Source organism: Eupeodes corollae, chromosome 3, assembly GCF_945859685.1.
Source record: "Eupeodes corollae chromosome 3, idEupCoro1.1, whole genome shotgun sequence".
Classification (NCBI taxonomy): Eukaryota; Metazoa; Arthropoda; class Insecta; order Diptera; family Syrphidae; genus Eupeodes; species Eupeodes corollae.
In genome coordinates this window covers 121,709,041-121,735,727 of record NC_079149.1, presented here as the reverse complement: position 1 = coordinate 121,735,727, position 26,687 = coordinate 121,709,041, and the positions used below count along the sequence as shown (strand labels likewise).

Genomic DNA, 26,687 nt, shown 5'->3' with positions numbered 1-26,687 from the left:
TGCTTTTTCTTGTAAGGTCAAATTGAACACATTGAAATGAAAACCATTGTCTTCTACAAACCTAAATTCCGATATAAACATAATTCTAAGTGTTGGTTTCTAGCAGGGTTGTTGCGGATGTACAAATGTTGACATCCGCGGAAACGGATGCGGATTTTTTGAAACTCACATCCGCGGATGCGTATGCGGATGCGGATTTTAGAATTTATTACATAAAAACAATTTTAAGTCCGTAAATAAAGGAAAATTGTATTGATTATCTTCGCGTTTAATAATTAAATTTAAAAATGGTTGAGTTATATTTAATAAAAAGCAAGATTGAAGCCTTCTCAGACTGTTATCTGTTTCTTAGTGGATCGTATATTAATCCAGCTCCGCTAAATAGTTGTTCGCTGGGAACACTGGCTTTTAGAAGTTATAAATACCTCAGTGCAACTTTGGAGAGCCTTTTAAAGTCTGTTTGATGGACTTTCCACCAATCAAGTGGATCACTATCCAATTCTAGTTTTTTTTGTATTTCGGCTATCAGATTCTCCTTCACCTTCGTCTTCAGTTGATGAATCTAACATCATTTCCATATCGCTTCTGAAGCAATCCTTTGTTTTATGTTTATAAAAAAATATCATACCTGCATCTTCTTTTTTTTTAAAAAAGATTTTCATTGTTGGTGCTCTCAAATAAACTGTGCCCTCTGGCCACTTAGCAAGAGCTTTTATATCCTCAAATCTGTGACCATTGCATATGACTTGTTGTTGCTTTTGTCGTTGCCTACTTGGGACCGAGATTTTTTAATTTAAAATTCTTACTAAGGGTGAAAGGGTCGTTTTTATTAATCATGGTATAGTATGCATGCCGTGCCGCTGCTATTTTTCGAATTTGAAAAGAAAGCGTTAAAAAACATCCGCATCCGCAATGAACTGCGCATCAGTTTATGCGGATGCGGATGCTGATGTTGAAATTATTGCGATTGCAATTGCGGATGCGGATGCGAATATTTGCAACATCCCTAGTTTCTAGATTATGCACAGTACAAAACTTTGAAAATGGGAAAAATGTAGTGGGAAATTTTATTCAAGTTAAAAATATAGACTTTTAGTAAATTTACGTAGCTTATTAACGGCTCTGTGTTGAAAATTTATTGGAAGACTTATTAGAAAATTTACTTAAAGTATTAAAAAATAATTATTATCTTGCCATCATTTTAGGAGTACTTAATTCGCATTCCTTTCAATTTGGAAAATTGCCAGTGACGTAGGGAACAAAACAATATTCTCGGATGAAGCTGTAAACACTGTTATCTAATTCACGTGAGTCTAATCAAAGTTGTTGAAATTATTTCTTTAAAAAGATTATATATTATTATTAGTTTTTAGATGGTTTTTACACGAAAAATATTTCATACGAAACAATTTCGCTCTACGGGAATATTCAGCATAAACATGTTTTTAACACGAAAATATATTATACCATATTTGTTGTAGAAAAAAAGAATAAGCCAAAGTTTATTCTTGAACATAAAAAGTACAACATAAATGATGTGTTCCAATTTCCGTGCCAAGATACGTTACCTTTTATTTTATTTAAAAAAAATAATATTTGAGTAAACGGATATAATGCCGTTTTTATTTCAAAATTGCTTCCCGATCCTGAGTTTTGTTGTGATTGATTAGTTTGCCAAATCAAAAATTAAGAAGAGGATGGGATGCGACCCGCACTGATAAATTAATGTTCGTGTCCGTCTATGAATAGTTCTTAAAGTTCAATAAAAAAAGTTCAAAGTCAATATCTTTTTTGTTCTCATCATATTTAAGTCGAGAATTTTTTCTTATCACTTTTTTGTTTGTAGGTTTTTTTTATAAACAAAAGTTGGCAATTGGATTTTTCTGGAAATCAACAACAATATTTTGCATAAGAGAATTAAGTTTCATTTCAAAATCTATTTTTGTTCCTAAGATTTTAAGTCGAAAACCAATTTTTTGTACAATACAAAAAATTGCGTCTTTCCAAGAAAATTATCTTATGTAGAAATATATCAATACCTTGATTTACTCTCTAGAATTCTAGATATTCAAATCTAAAATCATTTTTTACAAATGCTCATGACAAAGGAATTTCTTAAACATGAATATCTGTTCGGATGAAACTCAAAATAAAAAATAAAATGAGGTTCGGACGAATCTCCTGATAGCATTTTACCTGACCGAAATTGTATTTCGAACATCTTCCAAAAATATAAACAAAAATATTTTTTTTCCAGTGAAACTCATAATGGAGCTGATTCTATTTTTTAAGTTCTATGAAGAAGCTTATTGATACAATGTAATTGATATCGATGTTTTTAAACCAATCATTTCCCTTTGGCGACTTGCAGAATTTACGTTTAATATGTAAAATAAGACTATATGAATTTAATGCATATAAATCTCCATGTGTGGTACTTCCAAAGGAAAGAATAAACAGTTATCTCTTCTTTATACGTGCATCACTGGCTTTTTCGCTAAAAATGCCGAAGTGTACACATTTTCCAATCTAGATATAATTTCCAGACCCTGTATTCATTTTTAATATTTCAGGAGGTGCCCCAATAACCGAACTAAGTGTATTCGACTGAATTCAAAAGTGATAGATAACGGTTGTTTTATTTAAACGTTGTTATTTTATCAACTGTTTTCATAAACATTCCTCCTCTTCTCTCAGTTTACTACTTAAGACCAACTTTGGACGTACGCTTAGGTACAGAATGTTTACCGGTATTAATCAGCCCTATCGGGATTTTTACGAATCCCGGAAAACTGTATCATGATTTCTATTGCCGATGTCGTAAACGACAGCAAAATATACGACACGACACAATATGCATTGCATAAGTCGTTTTCAACTTTTGTCACTCGTTTTGTTGTGGTGTGTAAACGTCAAGTGTGTTGAACGCTTTCATTTAGCATTCTGTGAAACGACGGTATATCTCGTTTGAAAATTTGCTCACGCCGAAGAGATGGAAGTTCGCAAAGGTCTAAGTTTCCTTGTTAAACAATTTACTTTATGGAATTTATTAGTACTTTATTTGCGATAAATGAAAACAAAATATTTGTTCACATTTGCAGTTGAAATTAACAAATCAGAATCAGTTCCAGGCCTTCGTCGAGCTGATGGAGAGCAACGAGCAGTTAATTAGGGGATTTTTGAAGGGAATCAACAAAACTGACATAAAAAGGGAATGAAATTCCATAGCTGAGCAGCTGAACAGCAAGGGTCCTCCAGTAAGAGATGGAGATGGTTGGCAAAATGTTTTTAATCGCTTATTTCATTAATGTAAAAAATATTTGAATGTTTGCTTTAATCAGGCTTGGGCCGACTTTAAGTTAAAAGTGAAGAAGAAAATAATAAACTATTAAAAATATATAAAAGCAACTAGATGAGGTCCAAGCCAATTGCAAATTGTATCTCTACTGGAAGATGTTGTAGCAAATTGGCAAATTTGGAAATCCAATTGGTGTATCCCAGCCCAATTTACTTCCAAATACTTTGACGACTACATCCGGACATACATCAACACGAACTCAGGCTATAGATGCAGATGCAAATTCGTCGCGTCGAAGAACTTATGGAATGCCTCTTAAAAAACGACACGATAGTAGTCGAAAAAACGAGACGATATCGGTTATAGGTATGAATATTTTGGTATGGTCAAGAATGGTCGCATTCACAAAACTAGTGGTTACGTAGTCAAAATTCAACTAACTTTGTGAATGCAAAACTACACTACAAAGCTAGTTAATCTGGAATTGTCATATTATTGACAAATGCAAATATATAAACAGTAACCAAACATTTTCCAACTTGTATTTTAAGAAATAAAATTCAACACAAATTCACTTTTGAATATTTGAACAAAAAGTCTCTTTTTATTACAATCTTTTTTCTTTTAAACAAATTATAAAATGTTTAATTATATATTTCTACATAAAACAAACCACAAAAAATAAAAACGTAAAAAAAATAATGTTGATTACTAGGCATTACTAAATTTGTTTTAAACTTAATCTAAATACTAAACTTTATTAATAAAGTGTGAACAGTTACATCATAATATAATAGTAATTATAATTGGTAATAATGTCAAAGATTCAGTTCTGGAAATGTTATACTTTGTTTTTGTTTATATGTATATATAATAATTAAATGTGCTGATTTTGGAACGCATAGTTTTCATACTTTTCTTTTTATTTTTATAGTCTTAAATAGCTTATATGGTTATTGTTTTTTTTTTTTTATAAAGCTACAAATGACTGAGAAAATAAAACTTAAGACACCTTCTTCAAATTAGCAATGCAAAAAACGTAAAAACTTGGTAACAATTCATTCCAATCATTCGAGATGTTCCTTAGTTTCGCGAGTGTATCAAAAATACAAAATTTTGAATTCATCTATTCTTTTCTTTCATTGTTTTTTCTATATTTATTTGATCTGGATCTTTTCAATATTATTGAGCTTCACATTCACACAATTACTACAAAATTTTCGAGTTTTTCAAAGTCATACGTTTCAAAAGTGTATCGTTTCATGGACAACAGGTTTTCCCTGGGAGAAGATAGAATAGTTTTTTTTAGATGATTTTCTAGGAGTTTGCTTTTTCTTAAGTTTCGGTTTTCTACGAATGATTGAAATGTATAAATATGTATTATTGCATATGATTTATTGTATAATGGCCATATTTGCAACAAGAAAGTGATATTCCAACAAATAATAATTTCGAAAGGTAGGATCCCATCAACCAGAAACAAAAAAAAAAAAAACATACTTATATCAAAAGAACCAATCAAAAATGCACATAAGATAAATTGTTGTTTTTTTCCATTGTAATCAATCACGCAATTCATTTAGATTTTGTTTTTGTTTCATTTGTTTTTCTTTTTTATTAAATTTCTTGTTTACTTTTTATTCTTAAAAAATAGACCTAAAATTTGTTGTTTTTATTTATTTCGCTTTTTGATGTGTGTAAAGTTTTTTGTTGACTTTTTTTATTATTTGTTTCATTATTATTTTCTTCTATTTTTTGTTTTGTATTTTAAATTTTTCAAAATTCAATTTATTTATATAATTCACTCTCTCATTTTGTTGACAGAAATAAATCGGATAATTTTCTATCCGAATCATTTTCGTTTCGCCCATGCGTCCATTTGTTGACTGAACTCGTTAGCGTATTTAATAGCTGCAACTTGTGTCTGATTGAAAACTTTACCAAGATTTTCAGGCGATAATGTTCCTCTGTAAATAAATAAAAAAAAAACTCTTAGTAACTTTGATTTTTAAATTGATTAGATTTTTTTTCAATTTACTTACACAAAAACATTCAACTTAAAGAATTCGGTTATTTTTCCTAAACTGTCGGAAATTAGCACACGTGTTGAAACTGTGGCATTTTCGAGTTTCTTCGGCAGGCCTGGGATGTATGATTCCAACTGAAAAATTTTAATAATTGATGTGAAAATTAAAAAATTTAAATAATTTATGCATACAGCCAAATTTATATGAAAACTCAAATAGTGAAAATAACTCCGGGAAAATTACCACTTTCACTAATAAGCTGAGAATTTGTGATCTACATTGTACAGAAACGTTGACAGTTACTTCAACGGACATAATAGGTTTGGTTTTTGACTTAATACGAGGTGAATGCTAAGGAAATAAAAAGTAGACTAATGAGTCCAATCAATAATTCAATGCATTTTTCCACCTCAAATCGAGAAATGCTGAAACTGCTGAGTTGTATTTTTATTTCAATTACAAAAAAGCGAATTATGTTTGTTCCGTTGGTCGTTGACCGGAATTTGTGATACTTTTGTGTGAATTATGAAAGAAGAAAATGCAAGCTAATAACTTATTATGAATGGGAACAAAACCAAATTGTATACACTTTGGAACTTGTGAAGGATATTGTTGACCTAGGGTACAATGTGTTTATTACGAAATGTGCTTTTCTCAAAATAGAGTCCACTCAGATAGAGGATATGACCTTTTAGGGACCTTAATGTCATAAAAAAAGGGTTCTCAAGATACAGAACAAGTCTACTTATAAAATTCAACAAAATAAATAGATTTATACTTACAGCTGCTGATACGGCCGGCCATTTGGCCACAGAATAGTCTTTTATCATTCCACAAATACTACACGCTGTATTACGGGCTAATTTAAACATATCGCATGCCAATTGCCCAACAGGTGCCATATACCCCGGCACCCTCTGTTCGGCCCACTTATAACCTCGTGCTGTATTTGTCATTACAACAACGTAAGCCTTCTCCACATGTGGCAATAATCCACCTTTCTTAAGCAATTTTCCTGTTGCCGAATTAGCAAATACTCCTTTGCCATTTATGCTTGTATCATAATGCAGTACGCCAGCGATAACTGCTAATAATACAATACTACCAAGGAACCATTTGCAACCGCATGAAGATTTCCCCGCAGCAGTTTTCTTCTTTTGTTGTGTTGATTTGTCTTGAACATTCTAAAAAAGAACAAAACAAAGAACATATAAATATTTTATACAAATTATGACAAAAGAATAAATTTTTAAAATTGAATATTATTAATTTTAAAGTGTTTAAGAATAGAATAAATTATATTACCTTCTTGGTCTGCTGTTTGGGTTGTTTGGCTTTTTGATTCTTTGTATTTTGTGCCATTTTGAAACTTAATTTATTTTATTTTTTGTAAAATAAAGTTTACGTAGCAAAAATTTTGTTGGTTTTGTTCTTTTTTTTTTTAATTAAAAAAAGAGATAAACTGCAAACAATATAAAGATAAAAGATAGATAGATATAAATTGATGACTTAATTTGCATATGAATGCGGTGGCGTTGCTGGAATCAAGAAGTGTTTCTTTTTTAGAAAGTGCTTTCTAGTTTTGTATTTTCTACTTTTTATTTTTGTTTCAAACTAGAACCCCTCTGGCGAAGTAATTTTTAGCAAATCACACCCATAACATTACCATCAATGTGAAATTTATTCATCGTTTTGTGATGTATAAGGAGTCATGATGATGACATCGTGCGTTTACTGTTGCTTTGGACAGTACCTACATAGTTTATAACTTTGTGGCCACTAGACAAATATAGAATTCATTGGTGGAGACGAAGTTTGAAATTTGCTTGTTATTTATGTTATTTTTTACAATTTTTCTCTCTATATTTTTATAAAACAGGTGCTAAAATGAATAACAAAACAAAAGTTGTGCAATGGGAAGTTATATTTACTTAACTTAAAATTGAAACTGCTTGAGCACTGAGTTTGCAAAAAAAAAATAATATTGTTTTTTTTGGTGACATGTATTGACGTTGTACACAAGTGTTTTTATTTTTTTTTTCAATATTCTACGTCATAATTCAGAAATTATGAATGTCTTGCTTCTTTTATTACTTGTTTTGCTTTTTCATTATGTCACACCTGATACACAGAGGCCAAACAGTAAAACAAACAAACGAAGGGAGAGGGAGGAGGAGTTGACCGGTAGAAGAACTATTAACCTTTTGAAATTATCATAAAGGCAAAAACTATGTTTAGCATAATTCAACGATAAATTAGATTAACATTTTTTTTGTTGGTTTGAGGAGAGTATAAAATAAATTAAGATTTTAACCAGGATTTTTTACTTCAGTTAATTTGAATAAAGTAATAAGCAGAGGAAAAAGTTTTCCATTAAGTACATGATTCGTTTTGATATAAAATATTTACAAAACCTATTTTTGAGGAAACATTAGGATCTAAGAAAATTTGTTAAGTGAATATGTCGGACTTTTTTTTCCAATAATTGAAAATGTATTCAGAGGAAAAAGATTTAGCAGTGTAATGTTTCATATTTGTTTGTTTTTTAATATTCTTGTTTTGAATTCGAGGCTTTATTTTTGTAAAATTCATCCCCTATTAGAAAAATTCATGATTTTTTATTTACCCAGAAAATAAGTATAAAAATTCGGAGTAATAATTTAATAGTCTATAACTTGCCAATGATAAGAATAAAAGTGAGCAACTATGAATTATAACATTTATCTTGATTACGTCAGCAAATGATAGATTGAAAATAAAACATTACAAGGAATAAATACTCGAATAAGGGGAATATCACAATATAGAAGGTAGTGTTATTAAACGCAGTTTTTGATTTCGTTTAAAAAAAACGTGCAGAATTTAATGCTTCGAAAACTCAATGCTGTCTCCTGTCGTTAAAGCGTAACCCACCCCCGATGCCCCTATATATGTGCGGCACTTGCATCCAGGAAACTAATTAACTTAGTACTCGGTATGTGTATCACAGATGACTTATTATGGAATGATCACATATTCGATATTTCCAAAAATGCTGCTAGGTGCTTAGGATTCCACCGACGCGGTGGTGCAAGAAATTTGTCACCTCTTATGATCTGGCTGTAATTTACAAAGCCTTCATTCGTCCAAAACTTGAATGTTACTCACATATTTGGGCAGGTGCTCTTAAAACAAATTTAAGTATTTTGGACAGGATCCAAAAGGGCTTTGAAAATGATAGGCGACAGAACTATAACCAAAACAATTACGTCACTTGAACACCGCCGCGATTTTTCATACCTTTCGTTGTTCTATCGATATTTTTATAAACAGTGTTCTGTCGAATACCCGTAATACTCGTTCTTCTAGGAATGCACATCAGTCTAACCTTGAGCTCAATTTCGGATGTACTGTCAAGTATATAGATTCCTTTTTTAACCGCACATCGAGAATGTGGAATGCTTTACCCAGCTCTGTTTTTCCCTATAATCATTGATAATCAAACCTTTAAGACCAGTGTGTATCGGTATTTCTTCTTTAATACTTCCCATTTTTCTAAAACTCGCACTGTGTTTAAACTTTAAACATGTTAAGGGCATCATTAAATATTTAAAAAAAAATAAGTAACAAATAGTATAAGTAATAAGTACCAGGGACAGGGAACTCTATTTATGTGAACAAAATACTACTTTTCGAACGACATTTTGAATCCTTTTTTGATTTGCAATTCAAAAAAACCGTAACCATAGATGATTCTTTGCGTCTAGCAGAGTTCATCGACAGCATTAAATCTAAATACATATCGCGGAAATGCGTACTAAATCAATAGTTATTATGTTTCAATTTTGAGAGATGTCCAGAATTTAAAGAAATTGAACATGCTACTGTGATAAAACGTCATAAACGTTTTCAAATTTTAAAAGACGTCTAATCATAGCTTAATTAACAAACAAACAATTTATCAGACATTAAGCATAATTGTTTTATAATTAAGTTAAGGGGATTGTTTTGATAGATAACAACTATGATTAACTTCTTGTTAAAACATATTTAATGACAAGTTAGATTTTAAAACAGATAATTACCTAGAAAGAGATAAGACTATCATCTCTATCTTGTCAATATGCAGTACAAAATTATAAGTACCTTGGTAAGTTTTGAATAGGCAAAGAAGATACAATCACACAAATTAATTTCGAAAGCTAGTTTAAGACACTTTAGTTACAAATCAATTGAACAACTTAAAAGTACATAGGTAATTAATACCTATCTATCTGCTGCCTACCTGTTCTGGCAAAAGTAGATGTAGTTAATGACTTTTTAGTTCACACATCTAGTTTGTAGTTTCTTTTAACGATGTCTTTTCAAACAGCCGACTTTTTGCAAAAAATCGCTTCAAATGTGATTACAAACAATCAATGATAAATTTATTATTAATGAACAACTTGGAGGCAAGCACAAGAAAAACAGGTTTTATTTTATAAGTAGGTACTCGAGATGTAGGTAAAACTTGGAAGTTAAATACCTAGTAAAATGAAAAAAAGGTACGTACGTACCTTCGTCACTCGGAGCTACCTAGATTAGTTGTTGAATCTTACTACACCTAGCCTCATATAGATGTTTTTTTTTACAAAAATAGTAGGTATCCCGAGACAATAACCTAGATGATGATCTTTTTATAACATTCACTCTAAAAGGTTCCCATTTGTGTGTTGTAATAAATTGCATTTTTGCGTTACTGACTTCATTTTCTGTATTTATTCAAGTTCCTACCTATTGAATTATATTTCTGTAACATAATGTAGCAAAATTTTAATTAACTTAATGTGAAAGTTGTTGTTTTTGAAGATGATGATAACATCTGACCCCAACAAAACTACACAGCTCACGGCGCGCAATGTTAATGAACGTTAATCTATTATATAGAATATTGTTGTCAACGTATAGATACCTAGCCTACCACCTATTTCTAGAATTTACATCAAAATTCCCAAATGATATTTCTTCATAAAACAAAAAAATACTATTTTTGCAAACTCTTTACAAAAGCTTTTTCTCCAATGACCTATATTTGCTCTAATGGAGCATGTGTAATCGCAAAAATGTACATAAATATAACCCAAGCTTATATATTTATGTATTCCTCCTTCCAATTAAAAAATAAAAACGAAAGAAAATTGATTAAAAACTTGGCACACAAGAGACACGCGTCAGAATTCAATTGAAAGCAGGAAAAAATTTGCGTTGTTTGAAAAACAAAAAGAAAATGCACCAAATCCTACTTAAAAGTAATTTTAGAAGAAAATACAGAAAACAAAAAACTTGCGCCACGTGGTGGAACTGGATTGGCTAATCTCCCGAGTTTTCCAACAATTATATTCTAATTAAAAAGGGAAAAACAAGAAAGCCACATTGCACTTAACAGAGATAAGTAAAAATCTCCACATCAACATCCACACCCAACAGTGGAACCGTACATCATCGTCGTCGTAGTTCTCGTTGTCGATAACCACCACCTCAATGGAAGAAGTAAGTGGCAGACACAAGCAGAAAGCAGATAACAACCCGGCTTTTGCACCGACTGGACTGTGATAAGTGTTGTTTTCGCCTTGAGAAACTTCTTGTACCATCCAAACTCTGTTGTTGACTTTGTGGCAAGTGATTATCGTTATCAAGGTGTTGCTTTAAATGATTTATATTCATTTAAATGGCCAAAGTGTATCACCATCTCCATTTGCGGCAATCAGAAGATTTTTTTTTTAAATTCCAAATTTGGCTTGTTCGGTTCCTCCACGTCCACGTAGACACATTATTGCTATTGCCACCGTGACGTGACGCACCGGGAGGAAGCCGCCGCCGCAGTCAACGTATACTAATAATCTCACTTGAGCCACAGAGTGAAGTAAAAAAAATAAATGGGAAAAAAGTAACGAACGATGGAGATGAGATGGTGATGGTGGAGTGGATGCTGAGCTGATGCTGGGATCGGGTTTTAATGATCTCCTCTTCTGTGAAAGAGGAAACGAGATTTTTGTGTTGTTTCTATGTTCTGTTCAAACAAAATCAACCCAAAACTAAACTATGTATGTACACTCATCTTTTTTTCTTTTGCTGACCAGAACCAACTCAGAACTGTAGAACAATAGAAATAGGATTCTGTAGAGAAAGAATAAATCTATAGATATACTTAGGTAGTTGCTGGCGGCCTGATTTTGGTTAGAAAAGCAGGTATGACGTTATTTCAAAAAAAAAACTCAAGAAATACTTCATCCCCAGAAAGCACTTTCTACATATTCTTGACTTGACACCACTCAATAAATTTTGTTAGTTTTTCTATTTCTTACGCACTTTTTTGATGAAACTTTTCTTCTTTTTTTTTAAATATGTAGCAAAATTCCACTGAGTAGGTAGAGATGATAGTTGGTTGGAGAGTTGTGTGAGAGAAACCACGAAGGAGGAGAATATTCGATAAGATAGACACAAGAAAGATTTACTTTAATTATGAAAAATAGATAAATGCAATATTTTCTTTTGTAAAAATTTCGTATTTTTCGGTGGAATTTTTAATTCAACAATGAATAAAAAAAAAACTATCTTCACCTCAGCTCACGTCAACTAAATTTATTTTTTTTAGAAACGAAACGACTCGACTTATTTAGCTTTTTACACGGGGCGGCGACGGTGGCGGTAGTGATTTGCTTGATAGTGAGTGCGCTACGCTGAGTGGTGGCGATGATGATGATGGTGAAATTTACTTGAAGATGGCCGATGTTTAATTTATTCAGCTATGTATTCAAACGGCTGAATGGAATGGAAATTTTAAAATCGATAAAAATGGCTGGCTTTTGCTTGCAACACTTGCAAGCTGAGCTGAGCTGACAGTACAAAAATATGAAATGAATTTTGTGTATGAGTTCATTTTGTGTACTGGTAAATTTATGCAAGTTGAACAAAATTTCACAACAGATGGCGCTTTAATAAATCCGTTGAGATGTTTGTAAATTCAAATATTAGGAATACAAAATAAAAGAAATAAAAACCACGTGTTTATGTTAAATCACTTTATGCAAATTAGTTTTAGTTGGTTTGAGTAGGTTCAGTCACCCTATACACATATTGTAGTTTTCATAATCAATATAATTAGTAGTACTGTTGTCAGGGATGATTTAATAAATTGGGATGGTATTTTATGACCTTATTCATTTGTATTCGAATGCAAATAACTGCATGGGTTCTTTTAGTTTGAAGAAAAATTAAATTTTAATTTTTTAATAATTTATTTTGTGTCTATTTAAATAATGTGGTGAAATTTAAATGTTGCACGATGTCAACAAAGTGGAGCAAGTGAGTTGCTTAAGAGGGAGGGAATCCCAACAATTTAAATTTTAAAAACTTGTTTGGTGGCCAACCAATATAAGTCTTGCCTACAAAACTCAATAGAAAACAAATGAAAAAATCAAAAATGCAATGCACTTGTTTGATTAAAAATTAATAAAGACGTTTACAAATAAAAAAAAAAAATTAATTAATTTTGAGTTTCTCCAACAACTATTTAAAAATAAAGCTGAATTTTTGGGGGAAATTTATTGTATCTTCCTTCGCTGTTTGGAAAGAAATCGATTTTTTAGTCTGCATATTTCTAATGTAGGCATACATAACTAAAAACATGCTCTGTAAAGGATTTGATCAGAAGCATGCTGGTTTACGTGATATCGAGCCTTAATTTAATTGTAATATTTATCTTTAAAGGCGTTTTCCTACGAGTACTGTTTTCCAAAACTATTGGCACGATTTTGACGACACTATAGAAGATATCCTAAATTTGTAAACTTATTTACAAAACGTCCATGTTAAATGGATCATCCTGCCGACATTTATCATCAAACCAGGGGTTACTTGTTGGTGGTTGCTTGAAACCCAGCACGTCAGACGCGGCTTCTCTGATTGCATCTTGGCAATGCTGCCACTGGTTTTCGATACATTGTGTTGGCGGCAGAGAACTTCGAGAGACGTTACTTGTAACTCGGTCGGAAAAGGATTTGACGATCTCTTTGCAATCCACCCAGAATAATAGGCCTGAAAATTTAGCGCTGCGGTAGACGACCCCCTTCACAACTTAAATACTTCTAAACAAATTTAAGAGAAAGGGACATAAACTAAGGCTTTGATAAACTTATTATAAATGATGTATCAACACATTTTTCTTCTCTTTAATTTTTGAATGTTATTTGACGTTAAAAATTGATACCTAGCTTAAGCATGTAAAATAGTAAAGTAGAAACTTAAAGAGACGAGTTTTTTTTACTTAAAAGAATATTAACTTTGCGGGTTATCTTGATAAAGGTAATAACGCAAACTCTCATCTAACAAGAAGCATTTCAACAAAAATGTAAACAAAAAATAGAACTTTAACCTTATGGCCTGGAATAAGCTTACAAATACGTTTACTTGGAGATTATTGTTTTCGAAAACTCAATTTATATTAACTTAAACGTATTAATCAAAAGCCTTTCAAGTGGTGCCAAACTATTCACAATTGCGCGATTTGACTTTTGGATGTTACAACCATATAGATAGTTATTGTATTTAGTCCAATTTGTCGAGTTGAAAGTTTTAAAATTTCTCATTTTAAGGTCCCTAGAATCTTAATCAAAGGTTTTTAGAGATTTCTGTGTGTTTGTGATCTTTGAAGAACGTGCGGCGATAGTCAATTATTTCAAAAGATGCAGGACTATCGAATAAATTCAGCCGATGATTTTTTTTTTACTTATTACCTACAAAAATTAAAAATTGGGTTAACGCTAAATATCTCTCACCAATAACGCTAGCGACTTCAATTTCAATTTTATAAGATACATTGTGATGTGAAACCAATTTGGTGTTTATATTCAAAAAAATGATTCATCACCTGGAATATTTTGCGAACAAAAACTGATATCGTCTCCAAAATAAAATTGTTGCATCAACAAATAACATTTCTGACATCTTGTAAACCATTCGAAAATCGAAATAATGATCAAAATACAAATTTTAGACCTAAATAAAATACTACTCAAAATTGGCTTTCAACTAAAATATCTCAGGAAAAAAATAGATATTGAAACCAAGCTTATTTTATAATATGATCCGCCGCGAACCTCATAATGAGGCCCCTGTTTAAAGCTTGCAGGCTAATTTTAGACGTCTAAATGACAAATCAAAACTATTCAAAACAAACAAGAACCAAACAGCATACCAACAAAATCATATTTGTACTTACCTTTATTTAAATTATAAATAATATACATACATTATGTTAAACACCATTTCAATTTTCAAATTATTTTTGATTTGATTACTTACCCCAAACAATGAAAGCAATTCATCCAAATGTGGGTCTCTCTTCTTCGCAGCTTCTAATTCTAAGTTTAGTTGGGTTGCAACTAACAGAAAATCTTCAAATGCTTTTGAATCACGCAGTTTTACAGCAGATCCATCCCATTGTTGGTCTACAATGTAATAATTTTACAAATAAATAGAAAACAAAAAATCAATAAATATTACGTTTTAAATTTTGATACAATACAAATTAACAATTTTGTTGTCAAAAAAGCTTGTAAAAACTTTTTTTCAAACCTTTTTGAAGCATTTTTTTTAGAATAGAAACCAAACAATGTTTCTAAATGAGTTATTTATGAACATATGTAAATTTAATTTTAAGGAAGTTCATATAATTTTCACAAATATTATTGAAACAAAAATTGCATAGCCTCAGTGATTTAAACAAAATATTCAATTAAGGTCATGAAAAACCTTTATAGTTTATTTAGAAGACTTTATGTAACGAAGAGAACTAAAAGTTTTTTTTAATAAAAAATAATACAATATTTACGACTTGGAATATGCCAATTTTATAGCAATGAACATCTAGGCAAATTTTTAATAAACTACATGTGAACGACAGCCACTTGTCGCAGGAATAGGAACAAATGAATTGAGTCCTTATTTAAAATAATTGAAGAACAATGGATTTTTTTTAGTGAACTCATTTGCAACTGGAGCTATAGTCCCCTTTAAAAACTCCTCTCTCTTAATGTCTCAAATGTATGTCTTTGGAGAAAAATTACCATACATAGTCTTTCTTCATAACCAACAATTTTTACTTACTTAATCTTCAACTTGACAAGTTTAGTTTGGTTTTTTTTTCATAACTTAAACTAATTAATTAAAATTTTAATTATTTTTATATACTTACAAATATGTTGTAAAAGCAAATACGACGGCAACACATTCTTCTTGTAATTCATTTTCCAAATTTTAAAACACTCATCACCGATTGTTAGACAATCGATGCAACCATCAATTTCAACTTGATTCTTTGTGGAATTTTCAATATCACGGAATAGATTTAGGAAGACATTTGCATGTTTCGATGAGCTCTCGATGTATTTTTTCTGAAAATTAAAAACAAAAGAATAATAAAATAGTTTTTTTACACTGCCGGTCATAAGGTTAGAAAAAGGCATTTTCGAGAAGTAAAATCGATATTTCTCCCGTCACATGATGGATTAGAAAAAAAACATTTATTTTTTTAACAACAAAATATAAAACTTGGATGAAGAAGAGTTCTAGCTTATGGAACTTTCATGGCAAATCGTTAACTGAGTCAAGAATATGCGAAAATAAATCGGGTCATTAGATTAGAAACACATCAACAAATGTTTTTGTATTTTGCTATGTTTTTTAGCTTTCATTAGGGTTTTAATAATATGTACCTGTTACCACTAGCCTTCATAATAACTTCAAATTCTATCTTTTAAGGATTTATAAAGAGATTTAAAGTAGACCAGATAAATTTGATACAATGAATTAGCGCTTCCATTTCATCGTATTGCTGCCCTCCCTCATGTACTTTACGTGTAAGCTAGCCCCACACATTTTCAATTATGTTAAGGTCCGAAAAATAAATAAAGGCAGCAAGTGGAAGTTTTGATTCGCAATAAGGGGTTTTACCTCTCCGGCTGTGTTTTTGGGAGCGTTTCCCTACTGAAAAAAACCATGGAATTGGTCCAAAAAGCTCGCTTATATTGGATAATACTGATTCTAGCAAGGCTTTGTATGTTTTCCTAGTCATTTGGTATCTTGGACTAACAAGTCTACAGCGCCATACAATACAATTGAACCCCAGACCATACCGGCTCTTTCTTTGCTACGGTGACGGTTTAAAAATCACTACTCTATCCTCAGGTCATAGAAATATTTATTGTTACTATCTGGCCCATCTAGGTTAAATTTTTTTCCAGAAAAAAACAACCTTAAGCCAATCATTTACGGTCATTCCATTTTGCGCATCCCAGCTCATGTGATCTTTGAGAAAGCACAAGCGTGCGTTCTTCCTTGTTTCATTAAGTGGTGGTTTTTCTTAAGCTTCAGGCGCTTTAAGTGTTTTTGTATTTAACGGTGGATTAGGTAGACTAAATATAAGCTTACTCCCTAGTTTTACCTGCCGATAAAGCTGAATTTGACGTTTTATTCTAAGGATACTTCGCATTTCGCGAAGTCTTAAGGCAGAGGAAGTGTTTTTTTTTGTAATTTTTCGAATAAGACGATGGTTTTTTAAATAATTGCTGACACAATGATGACTTCGATTTTTTTTTGTCGGACTATAGCAAGGCATTAAAAACTTTTATAGCAATTAACATCTATTCTTAAAACTTCGTCAACAAATTGTTTGTCAGAAAATTTTATTTTATTTGTTTAAAACAAATCCAAAAACCGTATGAAACCAGGTAAACTTACCAAAAATAACTGAGAACTCTTCGTTAGCACCAGTTGACACTCCCTTGGAATGCTATATTTAGCCTTTAATGCGTTGTACAAAATAAAGAAATCACTTTGGCTCATTAGTAATCTAAAAAAAAAAGAAATTTAAAACAATTAAAAAATATCCATAAACAAATAAAGCAAAGAGTTTTCTCTGAAAAACTGAGTTTCATGCAGGAAGTTTTTTAGTTTCCAGCATTTTCTTTTAAGGACTCAAATAATTACTTACTTTTGATTGCCAGTGCCCGAGGACAAAACTTTCTCAATGTAGTCAGAAACGTATCGGGAGTAGCTTTTCATTTCAATCACAGGTAGCATAATATTTTGCCAAACTAAATAAAAAAGAAAAATTAAATAAATTAACTTACATAAGTAATTTGGGCTATTGTGAATCAAGATCTCCTTCGAAACTTTTCTAATCGACAATTTTTGGAGACTTCTAAGCTCTTTCTTTTTAAACCAAAAAATACCAAAAATTCTTTAAAACTTAATCCTAGATGTCAACAAATTCCATTTTACGATGATAGGAAAACTTCCAAGTTAAATTTTATTCACAATATAGCCCTGGAAATATTTGTATTACCTTTAACACCAACATTAATATCTCTGAAACCACCTTGTCCAACACCCCATAAAATACTCAGTCCAATGTTGCTACGATTTTGATAAGAATTTCTTAAAATTGCAGTCTTTGCTAAACTATTCGAACATACTGTTGGCCAATTTTGAGCAACAATTTGTAAAAGAAGCTTTTAAAGAAAAAAAAATTGAAAATAAAATATTTAAACATTTAACGGTAATTTTTAAGAATCTTACCTTATAACCAACAACTGATTTATTTTTTGATAATTCTTCAGTCATTCGTGTTATTAATGTATCATAAAAATATGATAAATTAACATCGCCCATAGTTTTGAAAATATCAATAATTGCAGTCTTGAGATTTTTCGGCACAACATTACTCGGATAGAGAATAGCTTTGCCCGAAAAAGTTGGATCACAATCGAATGGAAGGTGCGAGTTAAAGAATGAGGCAATCTAAAAAATAAATAAAAGAAAAAGTTTTAAAATGAATTTAAATCATTTCAAATTTAATAAATAAATGTTAAATACTCCAACAAAGATTTAAAAGTTTTAAAATTTTGAAAATATTTCGTATGATTTGTTCGGAAGGAACCAAAAGGAGATTTTTTAGATTGCAGTTAAAAAAATTATTACAAATTTCAATGATTTTCGGGCAGTCTGTACTTAAATGGTTGATGGTCAGCTGGATATTGAGTTGGCAGAGGTGGCAAATGGGTGGGGGATTTTTGTTGAGTAGGTGACTGTGGGTTAGCTGGGTATGTCCAATCCTCAACCTGGTGAAGCATTTGTTCATGATTGCAGGCGTAGAGGTGGGGTAGATAACTGCGCTGCAATTTTGGTTGATAGAAGAATAGTGGTGATGATAACGAGCGGTTATTTTGGCTTCATTGTCTGCACCCAAAAAATCTTTATCGCTTTTCCAAGTTTGATGACGTTGTCGCTAATGCATCGGCTGAGAATACAGAGAAAATGGTGGTAGCTTTTCTGAAGAAATTAGATTGTTTGAGTCAACAATTGCGAAAGAGGTACCTTCCTCAAACTTTGAGCCATCGGTAAAGAGGATATTCCAATTATTTCTGATAAAAGGATTCATTAATTCATGAAAATGCTGCAGATATACCTCTTTCGGAGCTGAATCTTTTTTAAATGGAGCGAGTGCAGTGTTGATGGATTCCTTCGGGTATAGCCACGGAGGGTTACACTCGACATCTCTTTTAATTTTTGGTTCAATGCCGATTTTTCTCCCATACATTAAAGTTATGTAGAGGGCTGATAGTTTTTTTGGTGCCTTTAAGTGTGTAAGGATTTTCGTTGAGTCCAAAAGAATTGGAGAGTCATAGGATTCAAGTATTTTTCCTACAAGTCTTGATGTTAGAACTTCTTTTCTTTTTGTGATCGACGAAAAACCTCCCTCAGCTAACATATTTTTTAAAGGACTTGCCTTAAAAGCTTTGAGGCTGGCTATGATTGCGGCGTGATAGGCTGATTGAACATATATAACAGGACCATACTCAATTTTTGATAATATTATAGCTTTTGTAACATTGATCAATGAATTCATATGGGTCAAACTATTTTTTGATGCTAAATAATTTATGATGTTAAGTTTGGTAGCCAAGTTAGTTCTTAAAGCTAAATTTACAATCAATTACAATACTTAGTATACTTAATTTATTAACAGAAGGAATATTAATATTATTTATGTTAATAACAGTACAAGAACATGTATGTTTTCTACAAATGTGTAAGTGTTTTGTTTTGTTCAAAGAAATTTGAGCGCCGCCGGTTTGGACGCATCTAAAGTTTGTTTGATCAATGATATCTTTGAAGGAATTTTCTGTACGGGAGTTTTCTTGAAAGAATGTAGAGGTCGTCAGCGTACAGGGTGTGATCGATGTTCTTGGATTGCAAATTTATTTCACTTATATCATTGTAGGCTATGATAAAGATAACAACAGATAGAGGCGATCCCTGAAGTATACCGTTATTCAGGTTGTAGATGTCTGAAAAGGTGTTATTTACTCTAATTCTAAACTTAAGATTCGTTACAAAATTGAATACCTATCTTTGGCCCAATTTTCATTTTTCTAGTTTGTTCAACACAACATGGATGCCTATACGGTCGAAGGCTTGTACAAAATCAATGGATAAGATTGAGATGTGATTTTTGACGAAATTGCTGTAGAGACAAATTCGTCAATATGTAGTAACGAGTCAATTGTACTACGGCCGTGTTTGAAAGCGACTTGATTGAGGGCAATGAAATTATTTTTTTCTATAAACCAAAGTAGTCTCAAACAATTTTTTCTAAAAATTTACTCATGCACGATAGAAGGGATATAGGTCTGTAACTATTATTTTCAATAGGGCTTTATTTTTGTTTGGGATTGGGAATTATTGTTGCAGTTTTCCATGATTGTGGAATAGCACCAGAGTTTAGTATACTATTATACAGTTGAATTAGTTGTTGTTCTACAGCAGGTGGGGCATTACGAATCATTAGGTAAGAGATTCTGTCAAAACCCTGGAGTCTGACCTTTGACGGCGCTGATGCAGCTTTCAAATTCAATGGTATTTATAGGTTTTTCAATGGACTTAGCAGATGGGCTAAGGTATGATGGAGATTAGGTGTTGTTTATAGCTTGGATTCACGGAATGAGGGAGACAAATTGGAGTTGCATGAATATGGGGACCAACATTTGGCAAAATGATCTGAGATTTGGGACGAGTCTGTCAGAGTAACGGATGGAGACTTTGTAACTTTGTAAGGCGAATATTTGCAAGTGAGGGTTGGCTTGGGGTTTTGGGATTGATACACACTGTACATTTTTCAAAGCTCTCGGCCTTTGATAACTATACTTTTTTCCTAAATGCAGCATTAGCTGTACGGAAATTTATTGATGTTTTTATAGTTTCCAAAGAGACTGTTTCTTGAAACGTAGATCGTTAAGTTCGGAGTTTTACCATGGAACGAATTTTTTGTGCAAAACGTTTTTAGATTGAGATATGATGCATTTTTTTATATTGGCTGCTTCTTTATTGACATTTTGTGATTGCGTATGAGATTCGATCAAGGTTTTTGAAGTGCGTTGAAACACTTCCCAGTTAGCGCGGTCTGTTTTAAATTTTGGGATGGGTTTTGTGTAGGGTTGCTGGGTACATAGATTGATTGAAGTTACTATTGGAAAGTGGTCACTACCATGAAGAAAAGAGTTTCTCTTCCAAGAAGTCGAAGGCAAGAGTTGAGGAGAGATCAAAGTGAGGTCAACATGGTGAAACATTCTATGTGTTGAAAAATGAGTGGGACTCCCGTCCTTCAACAAGGATACATCCAAGTTTGTAAGGAAGTTTTCTATTATTTAATTTATACAAAAACTTATCAAAAATAATGGACAATTTAAATGCAAATAAATTATTTGAGCCCCAAGAAAAAAATTGAATTGAAATTAAAGCCTGGCTTAAGAAACCCAAGACATCGATAGATTATATGATTACGCTAGAACTTAGTCAGGACACAGAAACACATGTTTTTTTCAACAAATGGTTAAAAAATATTCACCAGCTTTGGAAAATTGGTATCTCTCCGATTTGACTATTGCAAGTCTTTTTGATATGTAGGGACTTTCTCAATCAATTTTGTTGACAAAAATTAGAAGACCCTGTTGTTGATTTTTACCAAAATTATTGTCTTTATGTTCTATTAAATGATAGTTTTGCAATCTTATGGACTAATATAATCAACCTTTTGAAAGTCCATTGGAAAAAATTCGAACGACAAATTAAAAAAATATTTTTCAAAGCTTCCTTTGCAATGTAGCTATTTCTAGGCATGAAAATTAGAGTTGTTGAAACGTGACATTTATAGCCTTGAATATTTAAGTTATGGCTGGACAGTCTTCCCACTTGAAGAACGAATCTTCTTAAGAGAACCAGTCATAAGCCAAGGCTTCTATAAAGATCTAGGTCAGCAATGTAATGTGCGAGCCTACAATAGTGATGTGACAACAGAAGTGGCAACGACACACTCACGGTTGCTCGGCGTTTGGTATTGTGATGTTCTTTTTTAAGTGTAACCTCCTGCTCAACTTAACATTTAATAGAGCACGTGCTTCTGTTGATAAAATAATAGAAATAACAAACATCTAAGGATACTGACGGTACCTCAGAGAAAACAACGTTTTAAGCTTCTTAAATGCCATTTTTTTTTTACCTAAAGTACACTTTTCCATCTCTGAAGTGGCATCTAAAGTCCAAAAACCCATCTGAAGTTACTGACGAATTTCCGGCCTCAACATTATAATATTAATTGATTCACAAAAAGATATTCTATTGCATTTATTTTATTAGTTTCCAACGTTAATTTATCTAAAACAACGCTGACCTCAATGGCGCAAACACTTGAACCTTGTCCACCTTATCTAATCACTAAATTTAAGGGAATTTCAAAATTTGCTCGCTTACCTCTCTCAGCCAATACAGCTCATTGCCAGGGAATGAAGTCCTCAACTGCTCCATGAGACCATTTAACTCATCCGGAGTTATCTTGAGCAATGCAGTTTCCAAGTTCTTTGGTCTTGGCGGTGCAGGTGGAGCAGCTGGTGTTGAAGACTTTTTATTGCTCTCATTATTGTTATTATTGCTTTTGGATTTCTTAGCGGGAGATGACTTGTTGCTGTTGTTGGTCGTCTTTTTCGGAGATTTATTCTCCTTGTCCTTTGAACTTTTACTACTAAAAATGCTCTTCAATTGATGCTGAGGAACTAGACACAAAAATATACAAAAAGAAATTTTATTTTAAAGTGTGTTCCCAAAAATGAACAGAAGGAAACCTTACGAATTTCTTCCAAACTCGGACCGGCCAAAGCAAGACGTTTCTTTTCGGTGTGCGCTTCGACTTTCTTCTCGAGATTGCGCTGTTTCTTTGACTTGGTCACAACTTCCCATTGATTCGATGACATATTGAAGATTCAAGAAAATTAACTGCAATTTTAAATTAACACAAAATGGAAATGTTATTTTGTTTAATTTAACACAAAAGATAAATCAACTTTTTTGTTTAGTTAAGTTTATTTTTATTAAAGAAAAAGATAAATGCTGTGTTTCTACTGTGAACTGAGACGGAGACGGTAGATTTTGAAGAATAGAAATAATAAAAAAAAGTTGTGACGTTGACGCCTTTCTGTTGGCTGCTTGGCGGTGATTTAAGTGGTGACATTTGCCGCGATGACAGGTGTTCATTCCTTAGTAATTCATTCCAAAAATGAACTCAGCAACAAATCTAATCATTGCTGGGAATGTGTTCAAAAAGTAGAGTCCAGCATTTTCATATTGATTTTTTATTTTTTGGTAAAATTGAAAATATTTGATTACAATAATTGCATTGCACATTATTTTTGTCTTTAGGTTTTTGCTGTTGTTTTATTTTTGTATGAATAAATAAATAAAAAGAATCACTGAAAAATAGGAATATCATCGTAGGAGAAACCGTCTCTTTTGAATAGAATACAAATCAAGATGTATCCATAGTAACCTCCTGGAATAAACATCAAAATTCCAACCATAAGGAGTGGCCAGACTCGGTCTTGGTACTTGGCATCGAAGTAACTGGCCGATATGAGGATACTGAATGAGATGCAAATCTTAAATGAAATCGCATTATTTTAGGAAAACACATTTAATTTGATTTCAGAACACTTACTGCTCCCAAGATCATGAATCCCATGATGAGGATAATTTGTGTCAGAGGCAATCGCCTCTGAGTGAGTGATTCCTCATCGAATTGGTCGGAATGGATACCATCGGCAGTGTCGTAAGTCGAAGGATCGATGCGGGTGTAACCTGATTTATCTCTATTTATATTTCGTCGTCGTTGATGCATACTGTGGGTTGATAAGAGGATTTTTGGCATAAGTTATATTGTTTGTCTTTAATTTTTGGAATGTATTCTGTTGTGGTCACAATTTAGTGTTGGAAGAAGTATCAAACTAAAAATGTGGTTAATTGCATGCTCTGTAAGATTCTTGATAACCTTTGGTTTGAACAAATAAGGTAAAGATGCCTGTAAATGAGGAATTTACTTTGATTTTTTTTTAGTTTTGTTTAGGGGGAAAATTGAAAGTAAGTTTATTTATGTGAAAGAAAAAAGTGCACTTTTTTTGTTGTGGTGGAATGTCACTTGTGTATCAGCTGTCACTTTGAAGTTGAATGGAGTGACAGTAGAGCGTTCAGGGCTGCAGAAAAATTGTAAGAAACAGAGGAAGCTAAGCTGGAGACACAAGGGTTGGCTGGGTGTAGTTTTTGGTCGATGCCTTGAATTAATGAAATTTAAAATAATCCTTTATTTTTCAATTTTTGGGATATTCAGCGAACTATTAAGCGCTATCAAATTCATATATAGGACATTCATTTTGCAGCATCATTAAATATTAAGTAAAGGCTTGACTAAGCCAAAAGTTTTACATGAAGTACGAAATTGAGCAATCAAAAATAAGTAAGAAACTAAATGTAAGAAAAAAGGATTGCAATTAAGGTGATTTTTAACTGAAAGAAAGTATTTTAAGACAGTATTTGGCAAAAAGTTATAATTTTTAGAAACAAAGTTCTATTGTCTGTAAAGAATACGATTAATAATTTGTTAATGTATTCATTTTTGACATTTTAAATGAGGTACAAATGTCAAAATTAATGTTTGATTCCTTCCGTCACCTACTAACCGGATTATGTAATCAATTTGAAAGTAGTGTCAAAAAGAATTTTTGGTAATATGAAATTGTCAAATCTGAACTATTACTTATTTTGACATTTCATCATTATATCTCCGAGCTTAAAAAAAAATTAGTAATTAAAAAAAAGGAATTGCTTTAAAAGTTTCAATGCAATTAACTAAGTCAATGGTGGAAATTTTTAAAAGGAATGTGATTTTGACATTTTGTCAGTAATTAAAGGGAAAGTTATATGTAGCTGTAGTAAAAATTGAGGAAGGAGGTATCTAAAAAGTTTTACTGTTGAAGTCTTATAGCAATCAGATAAATTATGGCATTTAATTCGACGTATTAATCAGAATTAAATAGAACTAAATCAGTAAAACAGAATTAATATTTTTTGGAGTTTTTTAGTCGAGCTGTCATTGGTTATCATCATTTTGGATATTTTTCCTGAAGGAGGTTAATTAGTGGAACGATGGGTTTTATTTTATGACTAAATAGAAGCAGCTGTTCAAAAAAAATTGTCTCTGTCAAGAAAAAACAAAATGCATTTTATACAAAAAATAATCCTACGATTACACTTTTTTCGCAAAAAAAATTCAATTCAAATTAGAATTCATTTTATTGCATCAATCTTTTGCTTCAATTAAAACTCAAGATGAAAAGCAAATATTTTACTGGTAGGGTGCTAATTATTTTGCTTTATTGTTTGCAAGATGTTCGATTTTTTGACAGTTGATAAATTAAATATTTCGTTTCGATCGGAAATAGTAGAAAGTGAAATAAGGATAATTATCACAAGAATTGATAAAAATTTTTGAGTGTCTGATAAATATTTGTAAATCAGATTCGAACTCAAAGGCATTAACACCTCCTGAAAATTATTAAAAGGCAGAATTAAGAAAAAAAAGTCATGAGATTTCTATATAATTTGATTACAAAAGGCGTTTTTTATTGGTAAATTCATACGCAGCGCAGCAAAATCTTACGCACTAAACAACAACAAATAAATAGTGCGGATAAATAAGGCAGTAAAAATAGTGCAGATAAAGTTTTGGAATGCTTGGAATAGAATGACACTTCATCTAGTTCCAGAAATATTTTGTACTTAAAAGTTGGCAGGATTTTATTTGGGGATGCGTTCGTATTTTTCTTGTGCTCTGTTTTCACTAGAATAAAAATAAATTGGTTCGAAATATTAATCTATGATTAGACTGTCAATGTAAATTTTCGATGCGTTGACTACTTGACATCACCCAAAAATCATCAATAATAATCACAGTGCTATCTCTAAATTTATTGACGTGTGATGTATGTTAGGACTCGCCCAAAACCAAAGTGAAACATTTGATGCGAAAACAAAACTTTCGTGTCATGGGTCGGGTTTAAAGGCTCTCCTAAACCAACGCGAAAGTGGCACATTCACCGACGCGGCATTGTTTATTTGTCATTTTTGTTGATTCGCCCTGATTCGCTTCGCGTCAGTTAACAATGTTAGTTTATTTTGAGAAGAGAAAGTTAAATTGTGACGCTGAATGTTGCGCGTTAATTTGTCCACTTTCACACAGGAAAACTGAGATTCCAGCAACTGGGAGCTTGTAGGCAAGACGGGCTTACGGGGAAGATTTTGAAAAAGTATGATGTTGTAATTTTCTCTGTTTGTTAAGAAGTACCTTAAAAACATATAAAAGCTTCAGGTAAAGGTCAGAGATTGGTTAAAAAAGAAAAAAATTATATCTGAAGACCGAATTATTTAATAATAACTTGGCAGTGAATTTTGCAATATTGATAAGTAAAATAATTATTGTCAATTGCAACAAAAATTATGCAACTGTTCAAAAAATTGATTCAGGTTTCAATCTAAAAATTGATATTTTTGTTTGATGTATATTCGTATTTCATGTTAATCTTGTCGCTGGGTTATTCATATTAATCTCCAGAGGATTCATCTGGATGTCTCATTATTTTATGTTATTTGCAATTGATGGTTGAAATGAGAATGTCAAAAAATGAATCCAATGTATAATAATAATTTTTATTCAGAGGACTTAAAAAATTCATAAATATTCAGGGCAAAATGTTGATGTTTGTGTTTTTAAGTGAGAGCTAGATAAAATAACGAGCTGTCAAAATGAGTAGTCTCAAAATAAATTTATCTGTCAAGAACTAACTGTCACTTTGTGGGTTTTGTTTTTAAACTTTCGAGCGACCAATAGGAAAACCATGAATTTCTGACAGCAAATTGTAATCTTTAAGAAAAAGCATATGCTAGATAAATAATTAAATTTAAAA

At 31.8% G+C, this 26,687-nt stretch overlaps 2 protein-coding genes across 3 annotated transcripts; both read right to left on the bottom strand.

Moving 5' to 3' along the window:
- Positions 1-3,868: 3,868 nt before the first annotated feature.
- On the bottom strand, positions 3,869-22,872 carry LOC129949202 (transmembrane protein 214). The gene is made up of 11 exons (XM_056060495.1): positions 22,526-22,872; positions 22,153-22,451; positions 17,923-18,144; positions 17,690-17,855; positions 17,336-17,438; positions 17,083-17,194; positions 15,539-15,737; positions 14,647-14,792; positions 6,108-6,509; positions 5,341-5,459; positions 3,869-5,265 (listed from the first exon to the last, which is right to left on the bottom strand). The coding sequence occupies exons 1-11, from the start codon at positions 22,647-22,649 to the stop codon at positions 5,151-5,153; spliced, it is 2,007 nt and encodes a 668-aa protein (XP_055916470.1). The 5' UTR covers positions 22,650-22,872; the 3' UTR covers positions 3,869-5,150.
- A 139-nt stretch (positions 22,873-23,011) lies between these two features.
- On the bottom strand, positions 23,012-23,876 carry LOC129949203 (transmembrane protein 230). 2 transcript variants are annotated; one of them, XM_056060497.1, is made up of 3 exons: positions 23,720-23,876; positions 23,390-23,570; positions 23,012-23,330 (listed from the first exon to the last, which is right to left on the bottom strand). In XM_056060497.1, exons 2-3 carry the CDS (start codon positions 23,567-23,569, stop codon positions 23,142-23,144), a joined length of 369 nt encoding a protein of 122 aa, XP_055916472.1. In that variant the 5' UTR covers position 23,570; positions 23,720-23,876; the 3' UTR covers positions 23,012-23,141. The 2 variants fall into 2 exon arrangements, with proteins under 2 accessions (XP_055916472.1, XP_055916471.1); XM_056060496.1 differs by having other exon boundaries at positions 23,390-23,866.
- Between the last annotated feature and the right edge of the window lie 2,811 nt (positions 23,877-26,687).